The sequence below is a fragment of the Danio aesculapii genome, chromosome 4, assembly GCF_903798145.1.
Source record: "Danio aesculapii chromosome 4, fDanAes4.1, whole genome shotgun sequence".
NCBI classification, from domain to species: domain Eukaryota; kingdom Metazoa; phylum Chordata; class Actinopteri; order Cypriniformes; family Danionidae; genus Danio; species Danio aesculapii.
This window is the reverse complement of record NC_079438.1, coordinates 9,893,128-9,915,751: the sequence shown is the minus strand read 5'-3', so window position 1 is coordinate 9,915,751 and position 22,624 is coordinate 9,893,128. Positions and strand designations below refer to the sequence as shown.

Here is a 22,624-nt window from a genome sequence, read left to right as displayed (position 1 = left end):
TTTATGATGACTTGCATGTCCAAAACACATTTATTGAAAAAAACACAGTAGGTAGAGTGAGGTAGAGTTCTGCTCACTAAAGCAGAAGGTATTTCTAGATTGGCACATGCTGCCCAATCTATTTCAGTTGATAAACACACAAACAAACTAATTGATTGAATGTTGACAAAATTCCTTTGGAAAAACAAAATTCATTATATTAAAAAATCAGTAATGCTAAATTCATATGACAAAGGCGGTCTAAATTTTATTGCTTTGAACTCCCTTAATGGTAACTTTAAAATTAATTGGATAAGACAATTTCTTATAAATACTTCACCTATCTGGAATATTATCCCCTGTTTCATTTTCTCTCACATGGGTGGTTTAGAATTTATTTTAATGTGTAACTATAAAATTGAAAAACTCCCAATCAAACTCTCGAAATTTTATCAACAAGTACTTACGACATGGAGGCTTATTTATAAACACAACTTCTCCCCACATAGTTTTCATATTTGGAATAATGCCAATATCTTGTATAGAAATAAGTCACTATTCTTTAACAATTGATTTAACTATGGACTATTATTAGTCAATCAATTATTTGATAATGCCAGAAATTTGTTTACATTTAAAGAATTTATGGCAAGATACAAAATTCCTGTTACATTACAGGAATTTACAATACTAAGGGGGTCAATACCTGCTGGCATACATATGCTGTACAAAGGTAGGGTATGTACATCAGCACTTTCTATTTGTCCTCCTAAACCTGAACAGACCTCAGTCGGTTTTATCTTTTTCTCTAGATTTAAGCCTAATAATCACAAAATTAGATCTTTAATCTTAACAGAAAATATGTCTATACCAGATGTTGTTTTTTACTGGAACAATATCTTTAAAAATATAAACTGGACTCAAGTATGGTCATTACCTCAATTTTTTTTTATTACAAATAAGGCTAAAGAAATATCATTTAAATTACTTCATAGAGTTTATCCTACAACATTTTTTCTACAAAAATTTAAAATTGATATTGAGTCTGAATGCTGTTTTTGCGAAAGCTTTAATTAAACTATTTCACATTTAGTTTGCTCTTGCCAATAGACTCTACTTTTTTGGATTAATGTTGAAGCTTTTATTGCTCATAATATTTTAAAATCATTTTCCTTATCTTATAAACATGTGATTTTTGGTTATTATGTTAAGGATCGCTCATTAAAAGATGCTGGGTTTATTATAAACTTTATTTTATTATTATGTAAATTTCACATACATAAATCCAAGTTTGCTAAATGTAAACCTCTCTTCATGGTGCTAGAAAAGGAGAAATTAAATTGAAAAAATGTGCGTAATATATTTGTATGTAATTTGATAATTATGTACCCTCTCCTCTGTGTTGTTGTTGTTGTTGTTTTTTTTTGTTGTTCTTTAATTTCTTTTATACCTCACTTATTTGATTCTTGTTAAGAAATGTAAAGGGATTTTATTGTATAAGAAAACTGTACATGCTGGTTCTGCAGAAAAACCTGCAGATTTCTGGAAAATGGCGGCATTGCAGGTGGACGCGTGAGCTGCTAAGGTGATGAGGGGACAACTCTCCGGGCAAGGCATTTTCCTCTCATAATTTGCACATATTACTTTTTTACTGCACAAACTTTTTTAACGGCTGATTTATATGGGTAAAACTAAGAAGAGAGGAAAGCAAACAGCTAAAATCTTGTCAAACTGTGTTCCCGGTGTAAAGCAGAGTGAAGGGGTAAAACGCAGAACTACTAACACCACGGTGATGGATTCAGCGAAGGAGAATGAAACCCCAGTGTGGTTTGATTCAAGTCAAAACTTTGAGTCAGAGATAGTTATTCCACTTCCCGATACACAGCAGAAACCGCTAGCTAAAAAACAAGCGACAAGAGGAGGGACCTCCAGAGAATAGTGATGGAAACGCGAGTATACTGATAGCAATACAAGAACTCTCTGCTAAACACTATGAATCTTTTAAAAAGATTGCTACGATAGAATCGACAACCAAATCTACATCAAAGATGCTCGAAAACCTCTCCGCGATGGTTAACCAGCTGGTATTGGATGTTGGACAACACAACGAAGCCTTGATTGGCATTAATAGAGATACAAAATTTAAAAGAAGAAAATAAGTCCCTGTATGAGTGCAGACGTTACAGCTGGAGATGGCTGCGGAAGTTGCATGGAGTAAGAGAAAGAGAAGGTGAGGACATCAGGAAGGTAGCGATTGACATCTGTGGGAAAGTAGCTCCCGGTACTCTTTGGCAACTTGAACCAAAGCGTTGAATAAAGCTCAGCGACTTGGTCCGGCAAGTGAAGACCGAAAGGTGAGGGCTATTATCATCCTGTTCGCCATGTCCAAGATGCAGTGTGGCGAGCTGCCAGAAAGTGTAAGTTTCTAGAAGAGAGCAGACTGCACCTCACAGAGCCTCTTTCTCCAGAGGACCGTGCGGCAAGGGAAGAGCTCTGGCCACTTGTTAAAGCAGCAAGGGATGCGGGCAAGAAGGCTTCATACTGTTCTTCATTTGCACTATTTGATGGAAAGAAGCACTTCTTTTCGGAAGTAAAATAAAAGTGAACTGCTTCGGTGTTTAAATATTGGACACTTAATGTATATATAGAGACATTCGAGGTTCGAATCTCTTAAATCGCACGTTTAGTTAATAATACATTTTCTATTATTATGCGTGTGATTTTATATCACTAAGTTTTTGAAGGGCCTGTAAGTACAGAAAAAATTTTGTGCGCTATTTATCATTATTTAATATTAGTTATTATTATTAATATTTTAATTGACCCTAGTAAAAATGTATTTATATTAATACTTACTTTTTGTATATGTTCCATCTACTTTTTGTAGTCCTTTTTACCCTTGTCAGTTAAAAAAAAATGTTCTGAAGTTTGTTGCCACCTCTTCCTTGATGGTCAAGTGTGTAAGTTTTTTAAGTTTATGTCTAATTCTCTCTCTTATTTAAATTTCCAGTTGCGTAGTTAATTGCATGTTAATGTTTTTTGTGTTAATGGATCATAAATTTGGGCCTTTGTGTGTTCTGTCTCTAAATGTCAGGGAATTTCGAGATCCAGTTAAAAGGAAAGCTATATTTTTATTCTGTAAGAGAAGTGATGCTGATTTAATCTTTTTACAAGAAACACACTCTGGAGATGTGGATGAAAAATATTGGCGTACACAGTGGGGTAGTACTGTTCTCTAGAGTCATGGTAGTAACCATTCTACTGGGGGTGCAACCTTTGTTCACAAATTTAAAGGGGAAATTCTAAAAGTGGTGAGTTCAACCGATGGCTGGTGGATTTTGTATGTTATTAAACTAGACAATTCCTTTTTTATCTTATGCAACATTTATGGATATAATTCTTCCAGCTCTAATAAGTTACTTCTCTATCTTATTAAAACTAAAATAAAGCATCTGTTTATGAACTATAAAGACTCTCATATAATTATAGGAGGTGACTTTAATGAGTGCATGGATGATGCTTTAGACCGATTCCCCCCAAGAGCTTATAGTGTTACTCTAAAAAATGATATTATTCTATCATTGTGCTTTGATCTCTCTTTGGTTGATGCCTGGTGGTTTTATAACCCAGATTCACAGGAATATACTTGGCTATCAAAAATCTATCTCATCGTTCTAGGTTAGATTTTTTCCTGATATGCTCTTCAATTCTTTATCTTGTTACAGATATTTCATATTATTTTGCTCCCTTGTCAGACCATAAGCAAGTTTGTATAAATATGGGTGTTTTGCAACCTTCTTCTAGAATGCGAGGTTACTGGAAACTTAATAACACTTTGTTGAAGGACTCTATGTTTAATAATAGCATAATTAATCTGGCAAAGGAATTATTAACAAAGTTAAGTATTGAAAGCCTCTAGAAAACAGATTGAACATGATTTATTTTGTCGTTTGTATGAGTTATCTTCAAAAGGGAATGTCACAGAAGAGGAAAAATTAGAATTGGCTAAGATCAGTTCCCAAATTCATGAGCTCTATTTAGATTTAGCTAAAGGGGTATTTATAAGATCTAGAGCCAAATGGCTGGAAGACGGTGAAAGAAGTTCTAACTATTTCTTTGCACTTGAAAAAAGAAATGGAAAGAAAAAATCTCTATCAGCTCTTTATATCAATGGGGTAGTGTGTAAAGATTCAGCCAATATTTCTAATTTTATTACAAATTTTTATCGTAACCTTTATTGTTCTAAATTTAATAGTAATAATTGTGAAAAATGTATTGATAAAATTTGTTCTTATATTCCTATTATTGAAGAAGATTATAAGTCTTACTGTGAAACTGAGTTAAAATGCAAAGAAGTTTGGAAGGCCCTTCAATCAATGAAAAAATGGAAATCGCCAGGCATCGATGGCCTCACTGTTGAATTTTACATTCACTTTTGGGATATAATTTAGTTAAAATGTACAAAGAATGTATTGATCAGGGGGTGATGACAACAACAATGAAACAAGGGTTAAATTCCCTCATACCTAAGGCTAATAAAGATATTCTTTCTATTGAAAATTGGCGTCCCATAACGCTTTTAACTGTGGATTATAAAATTCTGGCTTTAGTGTATGCAAACAGATTAAAAACAAATCTTGATTCTATTATTTCTGAAACTCAGTCTGGGTTTATAAAAGGCCGCCATATTTGTAATAACATAAGATTAGTTTTGGATTTGCTCGATTATGCTGATTCTATTCATTCAAATGGTCTCATTCTTTTTCTTGATGTTTACAAAGCCTTTGATACGATTGAGCACCATTTTTTGTTTAAAGCATTGAGGTTGTTTGGATTTGGGGATACTTTTGTTAACACTATGGCTATGTTTTATAAAGGAATCAATAGTTCAGTGATCATTAATTTCAATACTTCTAATAGATTTGATATTTTGTGTGGTATTAAGTAGGGCTGCCCAATCTCTCTCTTTTTATTTCTATTAGTTACAGAGTTGCTATCCTTAAACATTGTGCAAAATCAAGATTTGAAGGGAATTTCCATTTTGGGGAGGGAGATTAAGATTTCACAGTTGGCAGATGACACCACTTTATTTTTAAAAGATGACTCAAACTTATCAAAGGCTTTAAATGTAATTTCTGACTTCTCATGTAGCTTCTGGTCTAAAGCTGAATATCTTCAAATGTGAGATAATGCCTGTTCATACTTTGAATTATAAATATATAAAAGATATCCCTGTTAAATCCACAATTAAATGTTTAGGTATTTATATTACTAAAAATATTTTAATGAGACGGCACTTAAATTTTTTATCTAGGATCAGCAAAACTAAAAATATTGTTAATTCCTGGCTACAACGGGACCTGTCATTATATGGAAGAGTTCTTTTGTCCAAGGCAGAGGGTCTTTCTCCTTTTGTATATCCGACTTTATCTTTTTTTGTTGAGAACAAAGTGGCCAAAAAAATTAATACTGTTTTCTTCAAATGTATCTGGAAGAACAAACCTCAGAAATTAAAAAAGGAAGTTCTTTCTAATAGTAAAGCAGAGGGGGTGTAAATTTCTTAGATTTTTCTGACACCTATATACAATTTTAAAATTAATTGGATTAAGAGATGCCTAACCAATCCAACATCTATTTGGTGTTTTGTTCCCAACTACTTTTTTGACAAAATTGGTAATCTTTTGTTTCCTCTTAAATGTAATTATCTTCCCTCTAAGCTACCATTAGCTTTGTCTAAATTCCACCAGCAATGTCTGCTTTCTTGGAAGCTTGGTTACGTTAAAAAATGTTCTCCCCACCAATTTTTCTTATGGAATAACCGAGATATTACAATCAGAAACAAATCGTTATTTTTCCAAAGTTGGTTTCAAAATAATATTAATTGTATGCTTTGCTTGTTTGATGATGCAGGAAACATTCTTTCATATGAACAATTTATAACCTACCACTGTTTTCCAACTCCTCCTAACGAATTTAATAAAGTTGTTAAGGCAATATCAACCGGTTTAGTTCACCTAGTTAAAAAGTCACTGTAGATTTAACCCAAGGAGCTCAGTGAATATTCATTCTCCTTTGCTTTTAAAAGGTGTTAGTCTGTTAGATAAGAAATGGAACAATAGCTTTTTCAATTTAAAAGGAAAATGTCTTCTAGAGGAAAGTTTTATTGGAGGTCTTTGGTTGAGGATATAGACTGGAATAGAACCTGGCTTTTACCTGGGAAATATTGCATTTCCAACAAGGCAAAAGAAATACATTTTAAAATTTTACATAAAATCTACCCTGTAAATTCTAGTATTTCCAAATTTTTGGACATCGATAGCTCCTGTTCTTTCTGCAAACAATCAAAGGAGACACTAGTACATATGTTTTTTGATTGTCCAAATATCCAAGCAATTTTGGTCACTCCTAAATTCTGATATTTCTGCTTCTGCCAATGCTGTGAATTGCTTTAATCTAAAAGACATATTTTTTTTATTATATTAACCCAAAAGCTAAATCTCTGGAACAAATCATACATTTTTTTAATCTTATATGGCAAATTTTTCATTCACAAACAGAAATTAGCAAATAATTACCCATCCATGTTCATTTTAGAATAGAATTTAACTCTCTCCTAAAATCACTTCATCTTATTAAGAAAAAAAAAAAAAAATCTAAGATTCCTGAAATATTATGCAGAAGTATTTAAAGAAGATTCTCGATTTTAGTTGCTTTCCTTACAGTTTTTTGTTTAAGTGTCATTGTAATTTCATTTATTTGTTTAATTTTGTTTGTTTAATTTAATAATTTTAGTATTATAATTTAATTATTATTATTAATACTATAATTCTATTAATATTTTTTCCCTTTCTGTCTAATGGTATTATTTGCATTTGTATGTGATTTTTATATATATATTTTTTCTTATGACTGTGTAAATTATTGATTTTTTAAAGATCTGTGTGTAATCCCTTGGACTTTATGATGTTCTTGTATTGTCAGATCAAGCATTAATTAAAAAAAAAAAAAAAAAAGAGATTCAACTGGAGAAAGGTTTGTTTTAAAGCTAAACAAAAAAGACTTTTATTTTGGCGTGGTGTGTGACGTCATCAGGCGGCGCCGCATCAGCGCTAGGATACAACTGGAGAAAGGTTTGTTTTAAAGCGTTTACACTTATAACGCGATTGATTTAAAGTTTCAGTTTTTTTTTTCATTCAGTGCTAAATTATGTACATGCTATCGACAATATTGTTTTAACCCTTTTTACAACGTAATACTATTTTACTCACAGTAATGAGGGCTATTGTTTGAATAAAGATAAGATAAACTTTTTGTCCCTGAGAGAAAATTTGTCTTGTGCAAAAAAAGTGCTACAACGTTGCAACTTGCTGTAAGCAGACAATAAAGTAAATAAAACAAACAAAACGATTAAGAACATACCTGAATAAAGCTTGAATAAAGCAACAGTAAAGTGTGTAATAAGTGTTTTAATGAAGCATTAATTTATTAAATTGTATAATTTAATAAATCATTCCATTCTAAGTTTACATCACTATATATATAAGAAATATAGAGGTAAAGTTGCTTTCATATTCGCACATTCGTTCATTTAGAAGTCTCTAAAGTGTTTATCATGTTACTTTGAATATTCGGTCAGAATTAGCATGCAAGTATGACTTGAAAACAACATTAACACTGTTTATTTGACTGTGAACAATGTTGTACTTTGATAGTCATTGGCTGCTAATATGATTTCACTATTTAGAGTTTGCAAATAATACTTTTATGAAATTGTATTATTGAGGAGAAAGTCTGAATGTGCAAATATAAAACCAACTTTACCTCTATCCCAGATGATCAAACCCAGGACATGACAGATATTGGCCGAACAAACACATTTAAGAGAAGTTATTTTTTATTTATTTTAACTGGACATTTTTATTGTTTTGTTCATTTTAAACAGGATAAAGTGTCCAAACACAGAGGAAGAACTCCTGCTGAAGCGACTGATCTCCACACTGTTATAAAGATGGCATTTATTAAAGAGGAGAGTGAAGATGTGAAGATTGAAGAAACATTCACAGTCAAACAGGAAGATCTGCAGGAACAAACAGGTTGGTTTTCATATTCAAAGACCAACTCAGTCCTTTGATCCTCATTCAGATATATTTTAATAATAAGAATACTAAATTAAATCCATCTTGCAGCCCTGAGTGTGCTGCCTAGTTCTCCTAAATGCACATAAGCAGTCATTGAAAGACAGGAATGAGTTTCTTTCGTCACTAGTTCTCATGTCTTTTGTCATTATTTTATGTATTATTAGTCTCCCATTTTCTCTACCTTCTTAAGGTTATTGCTTTTCTTGTTCTCCTGTTTGTAAAGCATCCTTAAGCACTGGCGCTATATACAATAAATAAAAACAATAAATTTAAAAAGTTTAATTGAGCTGAGGATATTTGACCTACAGTATTCTCATAGAAGATATCTGCTGTTACAGTGATGGTGTTGGCTTAGTACTTTCCATTTATATATGTCACATTGATCACAATTCCTTTTTTCATCAACTTCTTTATGGGTTTATACTTGTTTTTAGTAGTTGTTACTAGTTCTATAGATAGAATCTGAGTTAGAATTACTTAATCATAATAACTAATTACCAGGTCTATTGTGTTTGAACAGGGTTTCCGTCGGGTCTTAAAATGTCTTAAATTCCAAAATCAAAAATTTAGGCTTTAAAGAGTCTTAAATTTACTGAAATATTGTGTTGTAGGTCTTAAATCCTATTTTAAACAAGTCTTCATTTTCTTTTGTTCATGTTTTGTTACCCAATCTGGCCAAAACCCATACAATCACCAACAATCCCTCTCAATAAAACTTTTTTTTCATTTTCATTTTCATTTATCATAATGGTTTAATTATTTTCCTTACAATAACATTTGTTTAAACCTGCTCCATGTATTTACTGCTGAGGACATCGACCTGGAGAGATTGTTGTGCACAGGTTTAGTTTATTATTGTTTTTAAAACATTTGTTCATTTGTTTTTTTATTTTTAAGAAAGTTTATTTTCAAAAAAAAAGTGTGTGGATACAAGTAGAGCTGTCTTGTTTTAACACAATATTTAAGATCTTTTGCTAAGAAATATCTAAAATATTTTATTTTTTTATTATTCATTTATTATTGTATTATTAAATGTATTCAATTATAATATTTTTTTGATAGGACAAATAAAAATCTTTATCATCTGGGCCATTTGAAAAAACCCTTAGTCTAAAATTTCAGTCATAATGGTCTTAAAAATGTCTTTAAAAGTCTTACATTTAACTTGGTGAAACCTGCAGAAACCCTGGTTTAAAGTATGTCAAATAATGTGAATGCCCCCAATATTAAATATGCTGAAGGTAATAGACATTAAAATAATTAATTGTTATAAAACATTGTACAGTATTCTAAACTATATGATGTTGCTGTGGGACGACGTGAAACAAAACTAACAAATTATAGTGGAACAATAACGTTTAGCATTGCACTGACTACAACTGGCCAACAAACTAGTCTAAAAGACTTTTGCTGCTTAAGAAATGGATTACAGCATGCTGATGATAATGCAAACATTTGAGTGTAAAGTTTGTTAGAATTGACCATATTCTTCACGTACCAGCAGGTGGCGCCATTGGAATCTTTTTAAGACTTTTTTTAAAGAATGAATTTTTGGATCCTAAAAACAGTGTTATGCTGCTTAGGCATGGGACGATAACCGTTTTCAAGGTATACCGCGGTTTGGAAAAGTCAAGGTTTTAAAACTGCCAAAATATTCTGCTACACCGTTCCGACGGTATATGTAAGGGTTTTTTTATGTTTTGTTTGAAATTTTTTAGGACAACAGTATCTCCAGCAGAAAAGATATTCAAAGATGCCATTTTAAATTGTAAAGAAATCTGTGTTTATGAAACAAATGAAGACAGCAGAAGTCAATTATTCATTTGAGTGATTTAGCCTGACATGTTTACTGCTCCAACATACTTTCAAAGCTTCTCAAAAGAAAATATTTTGTGTTAAAATTTTTTGTGTGGGGAAAAAGGTTTTGTTTTTACCCAGACAATTAAAAAAGAATATATTTTAGAGCAGTAATCACAATACAGTGAAACCGTGATATTTTTATTCAAGGTTTTCATACCGTCAGAATCTTATAGAATACTATGTTGCAAAGTCATATTTTCTAATTTTATTATTTTTGTTTGTATGTATAGTCATGATCACACTTGTTTGTAGAGCAAGTAGTGTGACCGTTTTCTAACGTTTATTACTCCTGGTCATTTTTCCAATAGTCAACTGAATTGTAAGTGCTAAAACAATAGCATATGAGATCAGGTCACTATGACATGATTGACAATTGTCGCTGTTTGTCATTGTACCCTGTTTATCCTGAGAGCTGGTGCTGAGTATACTTAGGGCTGTTAACACTTGAAATGTTTAACCCTGGGTCATTCTATCCCTGGATAAACAATCCTGGGTTATCTGTAATCACGTTCCACACTGCTCATGCTATACCTGGGTGTTCATTAACAGACAGTTCACATTCGCAAACCCTGGGTTAACATTATTATTTGCATATTTACGTTTTCACTGTCCCTGATTGGACAAACAGCAGGTCACCTTTTTAGATGGCATTTCTGCATCTTGTCGGGTATAAAAAATGTCACCACGTAGGTCTTTAGCTAAGCCTCAAACCATGAACAAAGGCAAGAAAACAAAGACAAACATACAAATGAATGAAAACAAGTTGCAAAGTGTGTCATTTTGCCATCTCCTCATCACTCCAGTTTACAGCAAATGTGGCTTTAAGCATTTGCACAAGTTCATACATTCATTTTTCTTTAGCTTAGTCCCTTTATTCATCAGGGGTCGCCACAGAGGAATGAACCACCAACTTATCCAGCATATGTTTTAAACAGCGGATGTCCTTCCTGCTGCAACCCTGTACTGGGAAACATTTGCACAAGATATATACAATAATGCAAACTCACAAATATAAGTGTGAATTATGCATACTTGCTATGAACATGCAAGATTTGTCAAACATCCATGTCATGCTTGTCACTTTGTACCTTCATACTAAAGCTAACTTTTTTGTTGTTTGTTTAAGACCTGATGGTGCTGAAAGAAGAGACTCATCAACGGAATGAAATGGAAGAGAAACAGCAAAACATAACAACTGATAAAAAACCCACACTGACTGAAAAGACTTCATCAACGGGAAGACCTCGGAAATCCAAATCTAGGTGCAATTTCACTTGTCATCAATGTGGAAACCGTTTCAGCCGAAAACAAAGCCTTCAAGTCCACATGATAACTCACACTGGAGAGAAACCTTTCAGCTGTAAACAGTGTGGGAAGAGTTTCAGTCAAAAGCCAAACCTTTATGTTCATATGAGAGTTCACACAGGGGAGAAACCGTACACCTGTGAACAGTGTGGAAAGAGTTTTGCTAAAATCTATGACTTTAAAGTCCACATGAGAATTCACACTGGAGACGGGTCGCATACATGCCAACAGTGTGGGAAAAGCTTCTATAATGCAGGAAACCTTGCAGTCCACATGAGAATTCACACTGGAGAAAGGCCGTACACATGCCAACAGTGTGGGAAAAGCTTCTATCATGCAGGAAACTTGGCAGTGCACATGAGAATTCACACTGGGGAGAAGCCTTACTCTTGCTCTCAGTGTGGAAAGAGTTTTAAGCTAAATGGCACCCTTGAAGTCCACATTAGAACTCACAATGGAGAAAGAACTTTTACTTGCACACAGTGTGGGAAAAGTTTTGCTCATAAACAAAATCTTGACACCCACATGAGGATTCACACTGGAGAAAAACCTTACATATGCATATGTGGTAAAAGTTTCACATATCAAAGCTCACTCAAACACCACATGATAAGTCACACCGGACAGAAGCCGTTTGCATGTTCTCAGTGTGGAAAGAGCTTCACAACCAAAGCTAGCCTCATGAACCACATGAATGGTCACACTGGAACTATAGTGTTCACATGTGATCTGTGTGGAATAAGACTCACACGCAAAGACTCCATTAAGCAACACATGAAGATTCACTCAGGAGCGGATCGTTTTAGATGCAGTGAGTGTGGAAAGGACTTTAAACATAAAAGAAGCCTCAGCACTCACATAAAGCTTCACAATGGAGAGCAGAGTCCTCGAAATTGAGGCCTTGTCCACACATAAACACGAGTATATTCAAAACAGCAGCTTTTTCATGTAGTTTGGTTGTTCATTGACGTGAGGTTTATTTATAAACTACTTTCCAGAGGATCACATGCTTATGATTGTCCACAGCTGGTCCCGCATTGGCTAACACATGATTCACCAATCAGGCGATTCGTGACTCACTATAAATAATCAGAGTTTCTTACCTAAGTTATCTTCACCTTGAGGAATCTCCCCCCCCCTACTTTCTAGATTGGGCGACACGGTGGCTCAGTCGTTAGCACCGTTGCCTCAAAGCAAGAATGTCACAGGTTTAAATCCCTACTGAACCAGTCGACATTTGTGTAGAGTTTGCTCATTCACCCTGTGCTCACGTTGGTTTCCCCCGGATTCCTTCCACAGTCCAAAAACACGCGAAAAACATTAGAGAGATTAACAGGGACTTGCACCTGTCAAAATTTGATTGATGACCGCCCCTTAATATAGATTTGATACTTCCAGAAATTAGATATTTATCTGTTTAATTAAATGGTATTTTATAATTCCGATAATTAGTTTGTAAACGTATTAATTAAATTATAATTACTGTAATTAAATCATATTCAGAATAATCAAGTTATAATACCGATAATATTAAAGTTGCAGTAGGTGATCTGCCAGAATGCTAGCATTAACATAATAGCTTAGACATTTTATGACCCTCCCCTGCAGTTCGAAGCCACACCTTCTTAAGTCATGGATACGTGAACGTGCACTGATTAGATAACACTAGATCATGTCATTCACCAGTTAGAAAACTCTATGGAGACACAAACTTTATCAAGCGTAGTTGTTGACAGTCCAGCGGGTGCAGGAATTATATTTCCCCAAAACTGTGACAGGCTGTCACTGTTCAAAAATGAACAAATGTGTGTAGTCTTCTATAGCCACTTGTGGGTTTGACGCTCTACATTAAAGGTACTGCACTATATGTACAGTTTGGGCTCAACTTCATTTTCCATACAGTCAAGGACAACACGCGTACACTGTTCTTTCGTTGGCTGAAATACCTTGGAAATATATGTCCACAATTTTGATTGAACAACAATTGTATGTTCAAAGTTTGTATGTTAAAGAGACATTATTGGGTTATTAGATTTATTATTCCTGTATTTGTTGTCCAAACACATGTTCATAATTACTGAGACGTGTTCATATTGCTGAGTGGCGTGACGCATATGTTAATTTGCTGACATTTGATACAAATGGGTTTCATTTAATAGATTTTCCTTATGTGTGTATAAGATTTGTGTAAAAAGGAACTATGTACATTAGTAGTAAGATAATGTTAAGCTGATTGAACTGAACATGTTGAAAATATCATTGTCATGTGAATAAGATTGTATTCTTATTTTTCCCTTTCCCTTTGTTGTAGTTTTACAAACAGAATAGTTGTGTAATATTGTGAGGAACAGTACCCAGTAAAGTCACTCAAGTTATCAAACTGCTTTCTGGTCTTCCTTTTCTGGAGTACGCTATCTGTTAAACCATTTGCTCAGGAACACGCAATTGGTTGGGACAGAATAAAATGTGTGAATATAAATCCATAGGTTATCTTTCGTAACCCCGGTTCTCTTTCATCATCTCGTGTTTGAGATCCACCTATGGGAAGGCATTCGTGCCTGACCTCTGCAGAAGCATCCAATTGCACCAAGTCTGGCTTGACAAACAGAAGTGTGTGCCCAATGGCAGGTAAGGAACTGCCTCTTTACCTGTGTGCATAAATCATTCTGCATGTGCCGCTGCTATTCCTCAGTTAGCATATTCGCTTCTCGTGCAGCAAGCCGGGCAAACTTGGTGGATCTCTCCACTCGATGTTTCAGAGAACCGGGGTTACAAACAGTAACCTATTGTTCTCTTTCATCATCTTGTGTTCGAGATCCACCTATGGGAGATTTGGACACCTCCCTGGTTGCCCAATACACTCACAGTGAGGCCCAGCAAGCCAGAGAACGGTCTCCTGGAAGGCGGTGCTTGACACGTCACAAAGCATGTGGTAACATGCCTATGAGGGTACCTGAAACAGAATATGCTGGAGCATATATATATATATATATATATATATATATATATATATATATATATATATATATATATATATATATTTGTACATATACAATGTATATATTTTGTGTCAGGTGAGGGTATAATCATACTTAGGGACATGAATAAGCCAAATTTTACCAACTAGACACAAAAAGTTGTAAAAGGCATAAGGCACAGGGCTACAAAGAGCCCACACCTAAGACAGAATGAGCTACCGGAGTCTGAGTAACATCAAGTCGGTAGTATCTGACAAATGTATGTGGAGAGGCCCAGCTTGCAGCGGCACAAATGTCCTGCAGGGAAACCCCTCTAAATAGAGCCCAAGAAGCAACCATGCCTCTAGTGGAATTTGCTCTGAGGCCCCCTGGAGGCCGCACTCCCTTAGATTCATATGCCAGAGACATGGTTTCCACAAGCCAATGAAAGAGGCGTTGTTTAGAAATGGGATTCCCCCTGTTCGGAGAGGCCCAAGAAATGAAGAGTTGGTCACTTCTTCTAAAGGAGCTAGTCCTGTTGATATAGGCCCGCAGAGCTCGAACAGGACATAAAGCATTTAGCCTCTGATCCTCAGTGGAGGAGGGTGAAAAGCGGAAAGCTCTAACTCCTCACAAGAAAAATTAGGGAAGCATTTTGGCATAAAGGCCGGGTTAGGCCTGAGAAAAACCTTTTCTCCACTGAGGGAGAATAAAATGCATGAGGGATGAACAGAGAGTGCATGTAGATCACTGACATGTTTAGCTGAAGCCAAGGCCAGCAGCAGAGCTGTCTTGAAGGACAGTTGCTTCAGAGAAATACCCTCTAGGGTCTCAACAGGGTGGTGAGTCAAAGCATCCAGCACCATGGAGAGGTCCCACTCAGGAACAACTCTTCTAGTGACTGGAAGAGAACGACGGGCACCCTTCATAAATCTACGAATGAGAGGGTGTTGCCCAGCTGTGCTGCCATCGAACCCTACATGACATGCAGTGATGGCTGCTAGATAGACCTTAATTGTAGAAAATGATTTTCCACAGTCCATAAAGCCTTGCAGAAAGCTGAAAATATCAGTGACTGAGCACTGATATGATATCAGTAAGAATGTAAGAAGGATGTAAGAATGTTCAGTGCATATGCCTGTCTCTGTGTAACTTTTTCAGGAGCCACCAAACTAGGTCAGAGGTCACGGAGACCTTGAGTGAAACTGAGGGCAGAGGATTGGAAGCAACTGTCTCTATTGTTATTTCTAGTAGTTAATACTGTCTAAAATTTCTAAAGTGATTTTGCTATTTTTACGGTTAATTCTTTTAAAGTAATTCCTTTACATGCTAGATAGACTTTGTGTGTAGTGAGGATATTGTAGCCGAATGTTGATTAAACTTGTTTTGAACCAGTTTGATATGACAGCTGAACATACAAGAAACAACCTTGAGTTTCCACAACAGATTATCTCTTGCGTCTACTGCGTCCATGGTTTGGCGTTTTACAGGTCGGAGATCAGGTCTTAATAGTTTAGGGCCTGTCCCGCAAGAACCATGCCACCATCCATATCTTGAGTTAGATACAATTCTTCATTGACGCACACATTTACAATTGTCTATTTTTGCTGTAACCAATGAGAACTGTTTACCTGGATCCCACCTTTTCTGGACGTGTGTAAAGAGTATAATTGCTGCATTGTTGTACTGTAAGTCAGAGCGGCCTAGGAACTCATTGCGAGTGTTGAAGCTGGCTTCTGCTAATGAAACTGCAAACTATCTTTAGTAAACGTTATTTATTTATTTGAATCTCTGACTCCAGCTCTTCATCTAAGAGACTGGTCATTCTTTGGGTTAAACTGTAGACCATCCCTACAATTTTTTATTGTATTGTTTTGTTTTGTAGTCCATTCACACTGTGTTGAGAGAGATTTTAAAGTTAAAACAACAATCTCTAGATGCATTCTTGCTGTTACTTTTACTATTTTAATACTCAAGTACTATTTAAATCTAGCACATTTTTACTCAAGTATGTTTGTTTCCAATCGATTATATCTATAATTGAGTACTATTTTCCTACCATGTTTGGTCTATATATATATATATATATATATATATATATATATATATATATATATATATATATATATATATACATAAATATACATACATATATACATATATATATATATATATATATATATATATATATATATATATATATATATATATATATATATAGGCAAGGCAAGTTTATTTATATAGCACATTTCATACACAGTGGCAATTCAAAGTGCTTTACACAAACAGGAATAAACGAAACGAGTATCAGAAAAATAAAATAAATAAGCATAAAAACAGATAAAATGTGTTATAGAAGAATGAAAAAGAAGAGACAAACATAATAGTGCGATCTGTCGGACGTAGCACAGTGCTCATTCAGTAAAGGCACAGCTAAACAGATGTGTTTTCAGTCTTGATTTCAATGTGCCTAATGTTGGAGCACATCTGATCATTTCTGGAAGCTGATCCCAGCAGTGAGGGGCATAGTAGCTGAAAGCCGATTCACCCTGCTTTGACTGAACTCTTGGAATTTCTAGTTTATTTGATCCTAAAGATCTGAGCGATCTGTTAGGTTTATATTCAGTGAGCATATCTGTAATGTATTGAGGTCCTAGGCCATTTAGTGATTTATAGACCAGTAATAATACTTTAAAATCTATTCTGAATGTAACTGGGAGCCAGTGTAAAGACCTGAGGACAGGTGTGATGTGCTCTGATTTCCTGGTTCTGGTCAGAATTCCTGCCGCAGCATTCTGGATGAGCTGTAACTGTCTGACTGTCTTTTTGGGAGGGCCAGTAAGGAGGCCGTTACAGTAATCCACCCTGCTGCTGATAAAAGCATGAACAAGTTTCTCTTAGTCTTCACTGGAATCAAAGCATCTGATTCTTGCAATGTTTTTGAGATGATAGTATGCTGATTTACTAACTGCTTTGACATGACTATTGAAACTCAGATCTGATTCCAGAGTCACACCAAGATTCTTGACCTTATTTTTTGTTGTTTGACCCTTAGAGCCAAGGTACGCATTCACCTTGAGAACCTCATCTCTGTTCCCAAACGCAATCACTTCAGTTTTCTCTTTGTTTAACTGAAGAAAGTTTTGGCACATCCAATTGTTAATTTCATCAGTGCATTGGCAGAGGGTGTCAATGGGGCTGTAGTCATTAGGCAGTAAGGCTAGGTAAATCTGAGTGTCATCAGCTTAGCTGTGGTAGGAGATTTGTTTTTTTCTCATTATTTGGCTCAGAGGGAGCATATAAAGGTTGAACAGGAGAGGTGCCAGAATCGAGCCTTATGAGACTCCACATGTCAAGGGTGACATAGTATACCTATACTGACATAGTAACCTCTCCCTTCAAGGTAAGATCTGAACCATTTGAGGACCGTCCCAGACAGCCCAACCCAGTTTTCCAGCCTATCCAGAAGTATGCTGTGATCGACAGTGTCAAATGCGGCACTGAGATCGAGCAGTACCAGCACTGTTAGTTTGCCTGAATCTGTATTTAGGCGTATATCATTGATTATCTTTTTAAGAGCGCTCTCTGTACTGTGATGTGGTCTGAAACCAGATTGAAAATTGTCTAAACACCCCTTGAAGTTTAAGAACTTGTTAACCTGGTTAAAAACAACTTTTTCTATGAGTTTACCAATGAAAGGGAGATTTGAGATGGGCCTGTAATTGCGTAATAGAGTGTTATCCAGGTTTCTCTTCTTCAAGAGGGGTTTAACAACTGCAGTTTTAAGTGAGTTTGGAAAAATCCCTGAGAGAAGTGAAGCATTTACTACTTTTAGAAGATCCATTTCTAAACAGGTAAACACCGTTGTGGAGAGGTAAGCATGATCGAACACCCAATGAGGGGGGAGAGCAGGCTTGGAGCCCGGCGGCTAATCGGCAGGCCAATCAGAAATAATAAATAACACCTGTTTATTCTAGTGATTGGGCCGGAGAGACAACCTTCTTAAGGAGAACAGAAGGAGCAGCCGAGAGAGGAGGAAGAGAGCACACACACACATACTACGAGTGTTGTGCACTCAGCTAAAAAATAAAACTTTACTGTTTACCTGAATCGCCGACCCTGTCTTCTTCTTCCCTCAATAACGAACTTTGCTACAGTGGTGCCGAAACCCGGGAAGAAGAAGAAACTTTGCTGCCAGAATGGTTACTCCGTCTGCCAGTCCATGTGCGGAAGTCATCCAGGCGCTCGCGGCCCTCCACCAACAACAACACCATGCGCTGAGGGACCTGAGAGAAAATCTGGAAAGATGCTTCCAAGTCCTCGTAGAGGCCCAGCGGGAGGACCGCGAGCTAATCCGGAGTCTGCTGGCCCAGGAGATCCGGCCCGCTCCGACATCTGCCGCCCACCCTCCCAACTCGCTACAGAAGATGGCACCGGAGGACGACCCGGAAGTGTTCCTGAACCTCTTCGAGAGGTTGGCGGAGGCGTGTGGCTGGCCGCGGGCCGAGTGGCCGGTAAGAGTTCTCCCCCTGCTGTCAGGCGAAGCCCAAATTGCCGTGCAGCAGCTACCGGCCCAGAATCTCCTGGAGTACGCTCACCTGAAGCGAGCCGTTCTCCAGCGGGCCGGCCGCAATCCGGAAGAGCAGCGTCAGCTCTTCCGCTCCATGGAGCTGACTGCCAGTGGCCGGCCCTTCGTGTTCGCTCAGCAGCTCCGTGACGCCTGCCGCAGATGGCTGGTGAAGGATGGCCGGACCACCGACCAGCTGGTGGATGCCGTGGTGCTGGAGCAATTCATCACCCGCCTCCCCTCCCGAACATCGGAGTGGGTCCAGTGCCACCGGCCAGAGGATCTGGAGACGGCCATCCGGCTGGCGGAGGATCACCTGGTGGCGAGGTCCAGGGTCGGCGAAATAACCTCTCTCTCTTCTCCCCCTCTCCCTCTCTCTCCTCCTGTTCCCAGGCCCAGACTGCGGGGACCGCCCACACCAGCACCCAGATGGCGGTGTACAGAGGCGGATCGGCCGAACGTCCCAAGAGGGGCGGGTCCATATCCGGACGGCGGGGTGGAGCCACGACCCCTGGCGGTTCCCCAGACAGCGCCAGGTCTCTCTCCGGTTCAATCGGTTGGTCTTGCTGGCCCTGGGGGTATAGTGAGAAGGGCTGGGCCGATGCATTGGCGCCGCGGGGGCGAGAATAGCACACCACAAATCTGCTCCATGAAGGAGGTGAGTGCGCTGATTCGGGTCCCCGCCACGCCAATCGTCGCCCCCGGTCGCTTTGGTGGATTCGGGGTGCAACCAAACCTCCATCCACCAAAGCCTGCTTCAAAACCCGGCATTGGATACGAGCCGCACAGTAAGGGTAAGGTGTGTGCACAGGGATGTAATTCACTACCCGCTAACGGCGATAGACATTCAATTCCGGGGTAAAAAGCATAGCGTTGAGTGGGCTGCAGGCCGGACGGCTCCCCGGCCTGAGGCGGGCGGTGGGGGTATGTGGAGAGGTAAGCATGATTGAACACCCAATGAGGGGGGAGAGCAGGCTTGGAGCCCGGCGGCTAATCAGCAGGCCAATCAGAAATAATAAATAACACCTGTTTATTCTAGTGATTGGGCCGGAGAGACAACCTTCTTAAGGAGAACAGAAGGAGCAGCCGAGAGAGGAGGGAGAGAGCACACACACACATACTACGAGTGTTGTGTACTCAGCTAAAAAATAAAACTTTACTGTTTACCTGAATCGCCGACCCTGTCTTCTTCTTCCCTCAATAACGAACTTTGCTACAACCGTTTTAAAGAATAATGTGGGGAGCGTGTCGAGACTGCAGGTTGATGTTTTCATAATTTGCACTATCTCTTCCTAGATTATATCATTAATTGCCATGAAATCGGACAATATGTCTGATTTCTTAAGTTGTGGTTGAGCTAGTCTGACTTCGACACAACTTGGCTGATTGGATGAGTTGATTGCCTTTCTGATATTATTGATCTTGTCAGTAAAGAAATGAGCAAACTCATTACATTTGATATCAGTAAGTAGTTCACTGGGAATCTGACTGGGGGAGGGGGGGTGAGTCTCTCTATTGTTGCAAAGAGTTTATGAGCATTATTTACGTTGCTGTTTATAAGGCTTGAAAAGAAAATCTGCCTAGCAGTTTTTAGTTCCATAATCAAAGCACGAAGACTGTCTTTATAGATATTATAATGGACTACTAGTTTCGTCTTTCTCCACATACGCTCAGCTTTTCTGCACTGTCTTTTCATCATTTGTACTCTTGGGGACCTTGTCTAAGATCCCCTTTGCCTGCTAGTTATCTTTTTGGCTTTAACAGGAGCAATGTCGTCTATGACATTCTTAACTTTAGAGTTAAACAAATCAAGGAGAGAATCAACAGAGTCTGCAGATATACTTGGTGCTAGTGATATGGCCTTCATAAACCGCTCATTGGTGTTTTCATTTATGCATCTCTTTCTGACAGAGACAGATCTGTCTTTAATAGCTGGAGTGATCAATATATCAAAGAAAATACAGAAATGATCAGATGCAACATCCTTAACAACATGTGTAAACCCTTAGTTATAATTAGATCAAGAGTGTGTCCACGATTGTGTGTGGGTCCTTGAACATGCTGAGTCAGATCAAAAGTGTTCAAAACAGTCATCAGTTCTTTTACATTATTGATTTCTGGATTATCAATGTGAATATTAAAATCCCCAGCAATGGTAATATAGTCAAATTCAGAGGTTACTATTGTTAACAGCTCTGTAAAATCATCAATAAAAGTTGGAGAATATTTTGGAGGTCTGTAGATAATGATCAGTAAGATACATGGAGCACCTTTTAGTGCTATACTCAGATATTCAAAAGACAAATAGAATAGTCACCAAATGACACTTGTTTACACTCATAGACATTTTTAAACAGGGCAGCAAAGCCTCCACCTCTCCTGTTGGCTCTGCAAACACTCAAAAAGTCAAAGTTTAGAGGAGCTGTTTCATTCAGAACTGCTGCACTACAGCTGTCATCTAGCCAAGTTTCATTTAAAAGCATAAAATCAAGGCAATTTGTGTTGATAAAATCATTGACTAAAAGTGACTTATTGTTGAGTGATCGGATGTTTAAAAGTGCTAACTTAACAGTTTTAGCTATTTTTGCTACAGTAGTCTCAGATTTATATTTAATAAACACAAGATTTTAGTGATTTGCTATACAGCCTGAAGAAGTCTTCAGTTTTCTGTCACATAATACAACACATATATGTGTAGAGAAAGCTACAGGCACATTGGGTTCCTGCTTGTTCTGTAAACATCTGATAAAGACACTGTTATCTAAGCAGGCACCCGAGTCACATCATGGCGTGCTGTTGTGTTCAACAGCTGAAGATTGTGCGTTGTTGTTTGGGCCCTGGCGGTGGGGCAAAAGTCGGAGGGCTCTTCCAGGTGGGGTCAGAGGTGGTTGTGGAGCAGGTCGCTTTTTGGTTGGGGCTTGGGGGCTTGCGGCGGTGGAGTGTGAAAGTTTAGTTCCAGCCTACACCAGTTCCTCCATCTTTTTTGTGAAACCCAAGAGAGGCGAGCAAGGTGACAATGAGAATGTGTCTGGTGACAGAGGCTGTGGCTCTAGAGATTCTGGCTATAATATATATATATATATATATATATATATATATATATATATATATATATATATATATATATATATATATATATATACACATATATATATATATATATATATATATATATATATATATATATATATATATATATATATTGAAGAGCTTGAAGAGGAAATCCAGGACGAGTTGGCCACCATCGACCTCCCTCAAGATTTTGACGATCTGATCAGTATGGCCCTGCGTGTAGAAGGACGTCTGCGCCGCCGTCGTCAACGTCCGGTTTTCCGCCCATCCTGGAGGATGGAGGACCCTTCTTCCACCGCCCCTGAAGCTGGTAACGTTACTTGCTTGGGTTCAAAACCCATGCAGGTGGGGCGTCTTCGACTGACTCCCCAACAGAAACAACAGCGCCTTATCCAGGGTCTGTGTTTCTACTGTGGCAAGCCAGGACACTTTGCAGTGGCTTGTCCGTCAGAAGCCGTGGCTCGCCAGTGAAGAGGGGGATCCTGGTGAGCGCTACCCCTTTATTGCATTACCCCTCCTCTCGTACTGTTCTTCCGGTATCTGTCCAGTTTGGTGACTCTTTTAATTCTGGTTCGGCCCTGGTTGATTCCGGAGCCGAGGGTAATTTTATGGATCTTTCTTTAGCTACCCTGTGGGGAATCCCTGCTCTTCCTCTTTCCGATCCTATCCCTGCACGCTCTCTTAATGGCACCCTTATCACTACTGTATCCCATACCACCCCTCCCCTCCATCTCATTGTCTCGGGT

At 37.7% G+C, this 22,624-nt stretch overlaps 2 protein-coding genes across 2 annotated transcripts in view; one reads left to right on the top strand and one right to left on the bottom strand.

The window, feature by feature from the left end:
- Nucleotides 1-22,624, bottom strand: part of LOC130222130 (gastrula zinc finger protein XlCGF8.2DB-like) — a 237,408-nt gene that overhangs the window by 101,647 nt on the left and 113,137 nt on the right. The window lies entirely within an intron of this gene.
- LOC130222123 (gastrula zinc finger protein XlCGF8.2DB-like) lies at nt 7,064-13,632 on the top strand. Its single transcript, XM_056454753.1, has 3 exons — nt 7,064-7,109; nt 7,922-8,072; nt 11,104-13,632. The coding sequence occupies exons 2-3, from the start codon at nt 7,988-7,990 to the stop codon at nt 12,177-12,179; spliced, it is 1,161 nt and encodes a 386-aa protein (XP_056310728.1). The 5' UTR covers nt 7,064-7,109; nt 7,922-7,987; the 3' UTR covers nt 12,180-13,632.

Excerpts from the sequence above, each read along its gene's own strand:
- LOC130222123 (XM_056454753.1), top strand. The coding sequence starts at position 7,988 with ATGGCATTTATTAAAGAGGAGAGTGAAGATGTGAAGATTGAAGAAACA. Across the intron at positions 8,073-11,103 it reads AGATCTGCAGGAACAAACAG|ACCTGATGGTGCTGAAAGAA; the intron begins GTTGGTTTTCAT and ends TGTTTGTTTAAG.